General features: G+C 40.0%; 2 protein-coding genes across 6 annotated transcripts in view; both read right to left on the reverse strand.

Annotated features, from left to right (window-relative positions):
- The window catches only part of LOC308674045 (uncharacterized protein), a 22,642-nt gene extending 14,415 nt beyond the window's left edge, over positions 1-8,227 (reverse strand). For 3 of the 5 annotated variants that reach the window (XM_081338203.1, XM_081338202.1, XM_081338206.1), the window contains exon 1: positions 4,849-6,285. The gene's annotated coding sequence lies outside the window, so the exon portion shown is untranslated. Of the gene's footprint in view, positions 1-4,848; positions 6,286-8,177 lie in introns of those variants that run through there. The other 2 variants (XM_081338204.1, XM_081338205.1) reach the window with 2 other exon arrangements.
- Positions 8,228-8,235: 8 nt separating this feature from the next.
- The window catches only part of MRTFB (myocardin related transcription factor B), a gene marked incomplete at its 3' end in the record, with an annotated part of 33,770 nt that continues 29,134 nt past the window's right edge, over positions 8,236-12,871 (reverse strand). The window contains exons 13-15 of the mRNA XM_081338192.1: positions 12,598-12,735; positions 10,499-10,559; positions 8,236-8,768 (exon numbers count right to left, since the gene is read on the reverse strand). Coding sequence (XP_081194318.1) covers positions 8,236-8,768; positions 10,499-10,559; positions 12,598-12,735 — 732 coding nt within the window. The remainder of the gene's footprint in view (positions 8,769-10,498; positions 10,560-12,597; positions 12,736-12,871) is intronic.

Here is a 12,871-nt window from a genome sequence, read left to right on the forward strand (position 1 = left end):
CTTCCTTCCTTCCTCCCTCCCTCCCTTCATTCCTTTCCTCATAATAACCTAACAGTACATTAGCAACTCTTCAACCTTTCACCAAAACACAAAATGAAAATGATGATATCAATACAACTGACTTAAATCAGTAATGACTATTTGAATTCCGTGCTAAATGGAGGACTAAATGTAAGGCCCATCCACTTTTCCATGGGATTAGAATACCCATTTTAAGAGACAGGAGTTGTTAAACAAACGTAACAAATAACCAGCAGGTCTATTAACTTGTTTATTTGACACACAAATTGCAAAATTGCTGAGATATTTTTCCCCCCTTAGCTACAATCTTGCCACTATGTACAAAATATATGATAAATGTACTACACATATAAAAATACAATATGCATTACATATATACAGTACAATGTGCAAAACATGGCAAAAGTCAACATATGGAATTGATTGTAGGGGTGCAAACAGCAAATACGAAGGCATCATGGTCTCTTTTACAAAGGCAATAAACCACTGGATGCTCAGCTCGCCAGCATGAGGTGTTTTTTTTTCTTTTCCTTAAAAAAAAAAATATCTAGCCATTAACGAGGCAACCTTTACAGACCGGTATATTCATCTTCTTATTTTCATAAAGTGAGATGCTTAGACATAATTGGGAGTATGAAAAGAAGAAGAGGAATACTTGTCACGCGAAGCACGATGTCTACCGCAAGCAGTACAGTGGAATAATAATAATAATAAAAATCTCCCTGACCACAGAGATCTGTGCTCATGTCTTAATTCAGTTTCACAATAAAAAAAAAAGGGTGTTCCTATTATTCAACACTAAGACAGAAGCGTCCTCAGAAATTATCTACATCTTCAATATAAAATAACACCCGCCCACTCCCCCAGCACGGGTAACGTTTGGAGGACAGTGCAGAAAAAACTTCTAATTTTATTTTCCTGGTAGATTAAATAATAATAACAATAATAGGGGGTGTGGGCCTTGGCGAGAGAAGTGGAAAAATGCTTTGGTTCTTCCCGGGCAATTTTGCAATTACCACTTCTTTTAAGGCTCTGGATTCCTGATCCTGCATCGTCATGAAGAACTGGAAAAAATAAAATACAAAATGCTGGTTTCTCGGTTCGCGTTACAAAAACAACGAAGGCACAAAGAAACCTTCTGTTGTGGTGGCACTTGCCAGTTGTTGTTGTTGTTTAGGCTAGGACTGCGTATTAGTTCAAAAAAACATTCTGGTCTCGGCTGTGGGCAACACACAGAACTAAAAGGCTCTCCAAGCTCCAATTTAGATGTGCATATATTTGAAACGCCTTTTAGGCTACACAATTTGTTTGCAGATTGTAAACGTAATTCATGGGAACAAATCACTTCAGTTTTTACAAGGTATTTTCCTCCCAATTTTTACAATTATGCAGAAAGCATACTTTGCATGTCCTGTTAACGTAGACTATAATTCGCTGTACAAAAACAAAAAAACGCCTGGGAAGGGGCAAGGAGGTAAAGAGCTGCCAATGGTTGTGATTTGTTATTAAAAAAAAAAGGACAAGCAGTCTAATTTATCAAAATTCAAAAATTCAATACAGCTGTATATTAGCTTTGTCTAACTACGTAGTTTGCTCATCCAGAAAACAGGTGCAACTTCATTTCCGTATTCCAGTTCTAACAGAACTTTTACAACTATTATCGTTGGATAGCAATTGAATTCCAATGCAGTGTGTTAGGAATACTTCCACTGACTTGATCAATGAGGTATAATCCAGCCAAAATAAAACACTTTAGAATCCCATGGATTACTTGGAGACTTAAAAGTACTTTGGCTTTATCGTGGTTAGTGGGTCTAGGCCAGGAGTAGGCAACCTCGGCTCTTTTATGACTCGTGGACTTCAACTCCCAGAATTCCTGAGCCAGCTGTGCTGAGGGGAAACGGAGAGGTTTCCAAGCTGAGCCACGCTGGCTCAGGAATTCTGGGATTTGAAGTCCACAAGTCACGAGGGGGCCATAGTTCCCTCATGCTGGCTCAGGAATTCTGGGAGTTGAAGTCCACGAGTCATAAAAGAGCCAAGGTTGCCTACCCCTGGTCTAGGCCGTATACAGATTGTGCACATCAACAACTACTTATTTTGTCCAGAAGTATTACAGAAATCCTTGATGAAACTTAAGAGGAAGAACAGGTTTTGGAAAGTAACCCATTAAATATAAAGAGATTAACTAATTGGTTCTGGAGTTATAGCTGTGACTAGGTAAGTCATGTCTGTGTGTGCAATATATATATATGCCTGCAGCGCAATTCCAAGTCAGTTCACTCAGAAGTCAGTCCCAATAAAATAACTAAACTTATTTTCTTAGTCAAAGGAGACTGTCGACCCACTTTCTTCCTAACTGCTGCTGCTGAATCAACCGTCTGAAGTATTTTTAAAAAGAGAAGAAACATTTTTATAGTCTGTTCCTATTGGGCTGCAAAACAGCTTGAAATGCCCAACCCAGATAGATTTGTTAAGCAGAATTTTTTGCCTGTATAAAAAAAACAACAACACTCCAACCTGGAAATCATAACCTTGACACAAATATTAACTTTCTCTCTGTGCACAATTGCACTGATTTATCCAATATGTCCATAACTTCTAGTTTCTGAGAACAGTGATGGAATGCCATCATTGAAATATCACATGGCATCATATATACAGTACACGATTAGGCATAAGAATAACATGCTACCTTGAAACCTATATTGGAGGAGATTGAAGAAATATATAACCTTACAGCAGAAACTGATCTCATTTTGCTTATTTGTTCTCTCTTTTTTTTCTGCAATCATCAAGGAAACTACAACCAGAAATGAATTGCAGAAAAATAGGTAACCGTGTTTCTCTGTGATCCATTTCATCTAGGACGGGAAAGTGAGACTGGCATAAACAGACAGAACACCTTGACAAAGTTATTCTTCCCTTGTATACCTGCAAACAGCAAATCTAGCTATGCTTCTATATTAAATTAATTTGCATTATGGAGAACGGTGCCATAGCCTTCTTTCACGCTTACAACTTAGTCATCCCTTTTCTGACTTCTGGGCAGCCCTGTTTGAGATTACATTGCAAGCATGTATATTCTGTACACACAAGATCAGCTGGCAAATAAGCTTAGCCTGATTCTCCTGCAATAACCTTTGCTAGTCTCTTCCTTCACAGTTTTTGAAAGAAGCAAGCAGACCTAAGCAACAGTAGTTTTCACTTCCAGATGCTGCAACTGCAGGTGGGGTGATCCTGAAACTCCCATGAGTGGACCAATCTCACAAATGGGGGGGGGAAAGCAGGCAAAACTAAGCAAATGAGAATCACATAGCTGCAGTAAATTTGATTATCTGCTCGGAAGGCATGCTTAGTGCTACTAAACGAATTCCAAGTGTTTGTGCGCAGAGAAAGACGAGGCTAGCAGTGCAATTTGTAAGGAGCCAAATGTTCATATTACCAAAAAAAAATAAATCAAGTGTACAGAAATTATCCAAGCAATAATATATATGTCTGTATATATATATATATAAATATAAATATAAAGAAACTGTTCACAAATATCAGATTCACATACACTTGGTAAAGATTGCACATCTCAGGATGTCCTATTAAAAGCAAACCATTACCCAGATATGTTTTATAATAAAGTTCTGCTTTGAAATGCACAGAAAACAACACACACTCTTAACCTAAAAATAAATAAGATTCCGTTATAAATGTTCATGATCCCTTAATGGTTTTTTTTCCCCCCTAGAAGGAAGTTTCACACTGGTTATCACACTTTGCTGTCTGGATTTTATTCCAGGCTGAGTTTGCATTTTTGTTGTTGTTGTACATGCTCCCACATGGCTTGGATAGCGCACTGGGCATGAAGGCATCTGTGTAGCATGGCACTGCACAATACTATTTAATTTTTTTAAAGCTCTTATGTACATGCTCTCCGCAGTGGCAGCCTGGTCAGTCAGAGGACAAAAATCTGACAATTGTGGCACACATTCTAAGCAAGAGAGATATAGCCGATGAGCAGGAAAGAACGAACTATTGCTTACAAGCTCTAAGAAATTACTTCTCTAACTGTGTGGATCAGGCTCAATAGTCAGAAACTGGTAGGTTCCAACTGGATTACACAGTGAGACACACACACACACACACCTGCGTTGCCCAGGAGAAGCTTTTTAAAGCCAGGCTGGTGACACGTTTTTATAAGCTCTATGGATCTCATGCTTCCATTCTACTCCAATACATGCTGCTTATACAGTATTAACGTTTTAAAATGACAAAAGATAAAAGAAGCTTGTTCAGTGTCAACAACTGATCTGACAGGCAGGAGGTTGAAAAAGAGGGCTCATTTACATTTACGGGTATTCAGGTAGAACCAATATTGGAACTACTGAGATGCACCATGTGTAAGAAATATATGTAATGGTGTAAGTCAACTCTCCAGCCTAGCATGTTTCTGTAACTGCTACGGGGCCAAGGAGATGAAAAAATTAGAAGTACCAAACCAGGGAAAGCTAATGAGACAAACTGTCCCTGAAATCCAATTGGGGGTTTTGCTAAACATCCACATTTAAGCCTAAAGATACAGTCAAGCAGATCTACTCTTCTTTGGGTTAAAACATCATATATGATGCATCTATGGAAACATCCTAATTGACGGCAATATAGAGCTCGTATCTCATAGCTGTTCCTGCTGAAGCCAGGGTAGAGTATTAAATATCTTGTCTCAAACTGGTATTTGTGGGAGAAAAAAGGATATTTAGTGGAAGACGTTTGGCATATCAAAAGATTGCTCTCCCTCAAAGGATGGGGAAATGGAATGGTAAAGGTAAAAATACTTACTTTCTCTCAAAGTCATATTTCATACTGTCTTGACTGTAAAACACTCCCAGCTGTAGGCTAAACCACAAATAAGGTTTAGCTCTAAAACAAAACGCAAAATGTAAGGATGTTGTTCCAAACAAAGATTCCCAAAATGATGTTTTGCAGGGAAGTGGTTGATGTTTTTGGTTTTGGCCTGGAGCTACCTTGACACCCAGGAGTATTTCCTCGTCTTGTCTCGACAACTGGCATCTTCACAGCTATGGCTTTTAGGAGAAAACAAACGGCAACTCTGCACTGCAAATACACAATCGGCTCAAACAAGTTGTGCATTAGATAACAAAACACTAAACAACCCAGCGGACACTGCTTGACATGACCGGATTTGTTCTCCTTGAATCAATGACAATTCTACGGGATACCCAAGAGCACAAGCAAAAAAAAAAAGAAAGAAGCTCCCATCTGCAGAACCAAGTACTGCTTTAACGAGAAAGAATCCAAATTCTGACAAAGTTCTATTTTTTTTTCTCCAAAAAAATTATTAATAATAATAATAATAATATACAAATTCATCTGGTTCTGGGGAATGAAAAGAGAACTTTTGACTTGGAAAAAAAAATCCGATTGAGCAATCTTTTAAAGCAGTGCTTCCCTTTGGCAGCTTCATTTGTGCGTGGACTTTCACCCCCAAAATTCTGTCAAGGGTGATGCCCACCGTGGAATTATGGGACTGACTGGAAGTCTACATACCTGGAAATTGCCAAGGTTGGGAAACACTGCTGTAGAAGGTTGTGGAGTTCGCTTTAAATTTCTTCATGATTAAAAAGGCAGCTAACTGAGATTTACAAACACAAGCTGAGACCTGTTGTTTACAGGGGTGTTTATTTAAAAAAAAAATCTCCGTCTTCGAAAGAAAAAAAACAAACAATATAGGCCATGGTGCAACACTGGGAAAGATTTGAATAGCTCTGATGGTGCTCAAAAGCAGATGATGCTGAAGGGATTTCTTTGTCAATTGTTCATTCCGGCTCTAGGATTTGCATGCAGAAATTCCTGGCATAGCCAAAGGATATCAAAGCAACACGTGCTGTGAAATTCTGGAATTCCCGCGGTCTACTGGGAAGCAGATGAGCGCTTTTTGATAGAACTTATTCAAATTGTTATGTGGGTGGTGGCACTGATTTACACATATAATATTTAAATTTTTTAAAAATGGGAAATTCTGAGAAGTTTTAGGACAACCTGACTACGGAGGTAGAATGAACACGCTGGAACATGGAGGTCTACAGCTCTGCTTGCTTTTGTCAAATTGCCAGCTCCTTTGGTGCAACTTCACAACTTATGCACAAAAGGAGTGGGGCTTGCATTGCCATGGCATGACACTTTTGTCAGACAGAATTTCTGTCCTCCATGTTTCTTTTTCACAGCAGTTTTAAATTTTGTTTAAAAGATAGTGCTGGTTTCAAAACAGGGTGTGTGTGTGTGTGTATTCTATTAATTTTAAACTGTTAAAACTTAATTCAAAATCCACAGAGTGGATGAACTGGAAAAAAACCCACACCTAATCATGAGCAGTGCTCCATAAGCACAATACTAAATTCTAGAATAAAGAATAATATTCCAAGGACTTTCATTTTTGTCAAGAAACACAACATTTAAACAGCCCCCGTCCTTTAATAATTCAGTTAGCATTTTTTTTACTGTATTAACCGATTGTCCTCAATTTAAAGTTTCATGGTGATTTTTAATTTTTCTTTTAACGATGGGGTTTCAATCGTTTTCTAAATAATGGCATACTGGGGGGGGGAACAACAACAACATAATCTCCCAGACGTTTTAGATCCCATGTTTATTTACTTATATTTCATTGTTTGTCTTTTACTACTCTATTTCTTTTTTATATGCTCCTTATCTTTCTTGGTTTGTGCTTCTTTTTTCCCAAAAGGGCTTAATAAAAACAATTTTAAAAGAAAAAGCAGCTTTCCTATAATAGGTATACTTTTTTTTTAAAAAAGGCCACAGGGCAGGGGTCTCCAACCCCTGGTCCGTGGAACAGCACTGCAGCATGCCAAAAAATGGTCCACACAAATCAGCAAAGCCCCATCCGCGGAATGCAGGCAGAAGGCAAAATCACACCCTTTTCAGTCCATGGAAAAAACTCTCTCTCCACACAACCCGGTCCCTGGTGCCCAAAAGATAATAATAATAATAATAATAATAAAGTTGGAAGGGACCTTGGAGGTCATCTAGTCCAACCCCCTGCTCAGGCAGGAAACCTTATACCATTTCAGGCAAAGATTGAGAGTAGCTGCTGTAGGATATCTTCTAATCCAAATTAATGGGAACACCGGACTAAAAACCCCCAAAACATTGATTTTAAGTACTTTCAATATTTTAAGATGACAACTGAGGTCTCCCAAACACCGGGGCATTGGAGGGGGGGGGGTTTGAAGCGTGTGAAATATTTTTCCCAATATGCACCAGTTCCTGCATGCCCTCTGCACAAATTAAATCAAGGTTTGAAAATAAATGCAACTGATTATTGACACGCCATGACAATGCAGGTTTACAGAGGTTTGCCGTTGAGATAGGCCAGTAACTGTCAAGGAGGGGGCGGGAAATACTTCCTTTATTTTTCTTTCAGATGCTGCACACAAGACAGTCCCCTTTTCATGTGCGAAAGGAGGTTTCTGTAAAGGCACACTTTCCGGCTGCGGGTTAATACAATTGTTTGTATCACCAAGAGAATACTAATAATAAAAAGGTCAGAAATAACTGAAGGAGCCTTTTTAACCTCTCAAAGGCGGTTTTCAAGTAATACGGTCGGTTTAGAGCTGAAATTCTACGCCTTCTCACAGGAGAAAGAGCTGCTCTGAATAGAAGGGGGCTTATTTCGGAATAAAGATGCACAGGATTTAGCAGCGCCACAAATACAAGGCGGCAAGTCTAAAATGAAACACCCGCTCGTCTTTTTCAAAGAATAGCCGAGTGGGAAGAAAGAAGCTTTTTTTTTTTAAATCATGAAGAAATCCAAACGTAAGTCTAGTTTCATCCCTTTTGTAAAATCCCATTGGTTTGAGCCGAGTCAAAAGGTTTCTCACAATGCAAATGAAAGCTTTGTCGGGGGTCTCCGTGGAGACAGAAAAGGTGCTACGGCGTTCATTCTTAAGCCAAACTCACCTGAATCGTTGCTCGTGACACATTCTCATAAGCTTACAACAATCACAATCCTTTCTCCTTGGAACATTCTTTTTTTAAAAAAATAATAATAATAACAGCAACAAAATAATCTTGTGCTAAGATAATTATAGAGATGAGCTTCAGAACAAAAGGAGAGTGAAACAATGGACCTTGTTATAAGCGGAGCTTGGAAAGCAGAGCCGGCCGAGTCGGTTCTGCCTTCTCAGTTTAATCCCAGTGCAACTGCAGATCTTGCGGATCAAGGAAATCTGTTGAAAACATGCTGGGGGCCGTCGAGCTGAGAGGCGTTAATCCCGAAGAAGCCGTCGGCATGGTGAGGTCTAACCACTCCATATTGTCTAGATTTGGGTCTGGGAGGTCAAGCGATAGACACGAACTGGGAGTGAACTGTGAATCCGAAGTCTCCATGGGTGAGTGGGAGTGATCTAGTAGGCCAGTATGGTTGAGGAGGTCGTTCTGTAGATCCTCAATGACCGAGAAGGATTCCTTGTCCTCGTTGCCGCCGGTCAGGTGAGGCATCGCGTTACCTGGTGGTAGGGTTCCTTCCAAAAGAGCTTCTAACTGATTCTCCAGAGCTAAAGAGAAAGTGCTTGTGGGTTCTAAGGAGAGAGGAGGGGCCATCTGGACTTGCGGGGGTGGACGTGACACCACTGTGTTGACTGGCATGGTGGTGATGTTGGCGGTGACTGGCCTCATCTTGGAAATCAGAGCAGGTTCCTCCTTCATGGGCATAGAGATCTCTGCAGAAAAGACAATGGCGACTAAATCAGTAATATTTTTTTTAATTTTTATGCAGCCTGTATTGTTTTCATAAATATTTCAAGCTGGTGAACATACTTAATGCTCCTTCCTCCTCCTATTTTGTCCACAACAACAAGCTTGTGAGATGGGTTGGGCTGAAAAGGGAAGGGTTCACCGAAAGACACCCAGCCGGCTGCCAGCCCTAAGGTGGGACTAGAACTCACATCTCCTGGTGATTGGCCCAATTGTCACCCAGCAAATTTTCATGTCTACAGTGGAACTAGAATTCACCTCTCCTGGTTTCTAGCCTGATGCCTTAACCACTAGACCAGGGGTCTTCCCACTTGGCCCTTTGATGACTTGTGGACTTCAACTCCCAGAAATCCTCAGCCAGTGTGCCTGGCTGAGGAATTCTGGGAGTTGAAGTCCACGAGGCATCAAAGGGCCAGGTTTGTAGACCTCTGTACTAGACCAATCCAGCTCTATATTTCACTGAATCCATAAAGTAAAAGGGAAACAGCTCACTTGAATGGATTGCTTTAACAAAATACAAAATCGAAAATTTTTTGATGCCCTAAACTTATACTATTCTTAAGCCTCTGAGTCAATCTTGACTTCTGTACTTTGGTATAAAGAACTTACCAACAGTATTGGTATAAAAAGGATTTTTGCATGAACTACAGTCCTAAATGATTTCCCCGGGGAAAAAGCTTGCCACAAAACATTATTATTGCTTTCTATCAAGGGAAATAATTTAGGACTATAATCCATGAATTGAACTGAAATTGTCATCTGTTGATTATCAAACAGATACCCATGTCAGCGAATCAACTATTCAATTTTTTTTCTTCTCCCAAGACTTTCTTTGTGACTACCCCTCCATTTGCCCATTAAGGAATTATCAATAATTGTCTGATCTGAGACAGAAACTGGGACCAAGCCAAACTGAGATGGTTTCAAGATTGCTTTATACCATCAAAGACGAACACAGAGGTAAGTAACCAATTTTCGGTGTTGAATAACAAACAACACAAATAATCAGGTACTGGTACAATCCTAAAATAGAACGCTTGAGAATTGGCCAAAGAAATCAGAGGTTTTGCCCTTTGGTTAGCATTACGTCTGACTCAGGATCCCCATTTCGCTGCTTTCCTCACAAGGCTGAATCCAAAGACAAAATTCCTGGATTCAGATTCTGATCTGTCAGAAAACTAACCATCTAGGAATCCTGATTCAGATATTACATTAAACCACGACTGGAGGTTTCGCCCTCTCGCCATGTTTGATCTGATTCAGCCAAAACACTGCCGAATTCCAAAATGGTCCACTTACGGATGTGCCAAGCGAGTCGATCCAGCCACAGGATATTCTGAAAAACCTCTGGCCTTAAGCCTGCCTGTTAACATTCAAAACATGATGGCTTGGCTGGATCACTGGGAAAGCACTTCCAGCTCAAATGATTCACTTTCAGAAACTGCCAAAATGCCCCTGGAACAGTATGATTTGGGAGGAGGTTTGGCCTGGTCCAGAGGGAACAATGTTCTGTTCCTGGACTAATTTTGTAGTTCTATAAATTCTGTCCAGTAACAAATACAAGTTGTTCTCCCATTAAAATGAAAGCAATGGATTCTACATCTTATTCCTTAGAACACTCATAACATGGTCCTCTAGTCTAGATGAAAGACATTCAAAAAAATCACATCCTCAAATAGAGTCATGTGCATCTCACCTCCGCTCTTAATGAGGATATCAAAAAGATCGTCCATATGCTGGCTGTGGGCATTGGAAATCTGTCAACAAAGGAAAATTCTTCTTTATTTTACCATACCATTTCCCAAAGTACAAAGATGATTTGTATTCTATGATAGCTTGGAATCATGAAAGAATGTAGTGGTGTACAGGAACAACCTGCCTCCAGAAGTGGTGAATGCTCCAACACTGGAAGCTTTTAAGAAAAGAATGGACAACCATTTGTCTGAAATGGTATAGGGTTTCCTGCCTGAGCAAGGGGTTGGACTAGATGACCTCCAAGGTCCCTTCCTCCTCCTCCTTTTTTTCTTTTTCTTCTTCTCATTATTATCATCTGTATTTAAGCTACAGATATACAAAAAAAAATCCCACTAGTTCCTGAAGAATTAATAATCTGATACCTGTCTCTATTAATGCATTAGAAAGCTAGGGACATATTGGAGGTTCGAGATGAATTGCTAAGAATTCATTCTGCTAAAGCTGAAGTCCAAACGCACACTTAATCAGAAATAGGCCCCCGCTGAATTCAACTGGAGTAAACATGAAATATGTTCGCAAAACACATTTCTGAGAAATATGTTTGCAAAACAGCCTGAGAAAAAAACACACACTCTTCTATGGTACAAAGAGGTCTACTATATAACAGGGAGCAGAAATCAAAATAAAAGGACCTGGCAAGGAACATCTGTTCAAAGCATGTTCATTACAGCATTTACTATACAGAAAAAGAGCAGCAAGCATTTTCCCCTGCCAGTTAGTAAAAGTTGCTTTTCTGCCATGAATGTCCAGGTGCATTGACCTTTGTCCCAAATTTTCATATTGTTCTGTCTTATGGAACAACTAGAGGAAAGATCATGCCACTGGATGACCATGGATCATCATATAACAGATGACAAGCTCTCATCCATGCCTGTCCCCAACAATATCTATTGACTGCCAGGCTCTGCCTTGCCAGTAAATTCATAGTGGCAACCTTAATATTTATCAACCCACATCCCAAGAAGGAAAACGGCCTTATCTGAAAGCTGCACGGATCGTTTAATGGAACAAAATAATTGGGAATAGTATTGAGACTAATTGCAGTGTGCAACACAGGATTTCTTTTTTGAACTGGCTTTTTATTTGATCAGGCACCTTTATTTTCAGAATTAGTTACACACCTGCCCAGCAACAGTTGCTTGTAATTTTTAGTCTTCTGGCTAATAAGCAAAAACGTCAGGAGGGAGCAACGGAGAACGAAAATCAAAGGAAAACAACAGGGCCAAAGCTTTAAAGTAACTTTCGTGAAGAAATTGAGTTAAATTCTCTTTTCCCTGGCAAGCTCAATTTGGTGATTCCAACTGAAATGCTTTGTGTGCAACGCCCTTCCAGCTGGCGGCTTGAGCAAAACTTGGCAGGTTCTTCCCCAGCGTTAAGGAGAGGAGGAGAGACAAACTACCATTTCTTCGGTACTGAACACAACAGCAGCATCTGTCATGATCTGCCAAGCAGAATTTCTTGCTGAATCAATCCAATATCTGGCTTCCTTCCTCCTCTATTAAAAAATCTCCTCATTCTCTTTGATCGTTGACAGCCTTAATTAAAAAGCTGTCGCCCAACCTGCTGGCTGAGACTGTTAAAAGTCATATTCCATCCGCTATACTCACAAGTAAGCAGGCCTTTTATCTTGTCACAGATGCCCTGTCCTTAGACGACCTTGCTTTTTTTTTTCCTTCCTCTTAACACATTTTTGGTCTCCCTTACAAAGAAAACTCTCTTATTTTTTTTGTTTTTTTCTGATGAAGCATTCGTTGAGCCAAACCCCAATTCCATGGTTTGGCATAGCTATCTTTGCCTGCCCTCTGAGGGAATGTTGACATGGCAGACACTCCAGAGACCAATTCGCTTTAAGGTTTCAGAAAATTGCAATTATGCATCTTCGCCTCTGTTCTCTTCTTTTTCTTTTTCTTTTTTTTAAAGGGCCAAGCAGCAGTGGGCTCACATCACATCTCTTTATCGGTTCCTTATTGAAGCTGGGTGCCTCAAGAACACATATTAAAGAGTAAATGAACAAATGTCTGTAGCTGCTGTTCGACTTACTTCTCGCTGGGAAGACTGCAGGCTGCGAGTCTGTTTGATGGCTTCTTCGTAGCGTGGCGGGTCTTTCGTTTTGGTTCCTGAACTGCTGAACAAGGACGGTTGCAAAAGGTATTGCTGGGACGGAGCTGGGGAAGGCGGCTGGCAGAAACAATGGATTCAGTCAGCACACGAAGGGGGCAGCAAAACAGATTTTCAATAATGTTTTTTAAAGAGACCCAGCTCTCCCCCTTCCCTTTTTAAAATTTTTTTATTAATTTGCTCACTATGACACGTG

The sequence above is a fragment of the Vipera berus genome (assembly GCF_964194415.1).
Source record: "Vipera berus genome assembly, chromosome: 13".
Lineage (NCBI taxonomy): Eukaryota > Metazoa > Chordata > Lepidosauria > Squamata > Viperidae > Vipera > Vipera berus.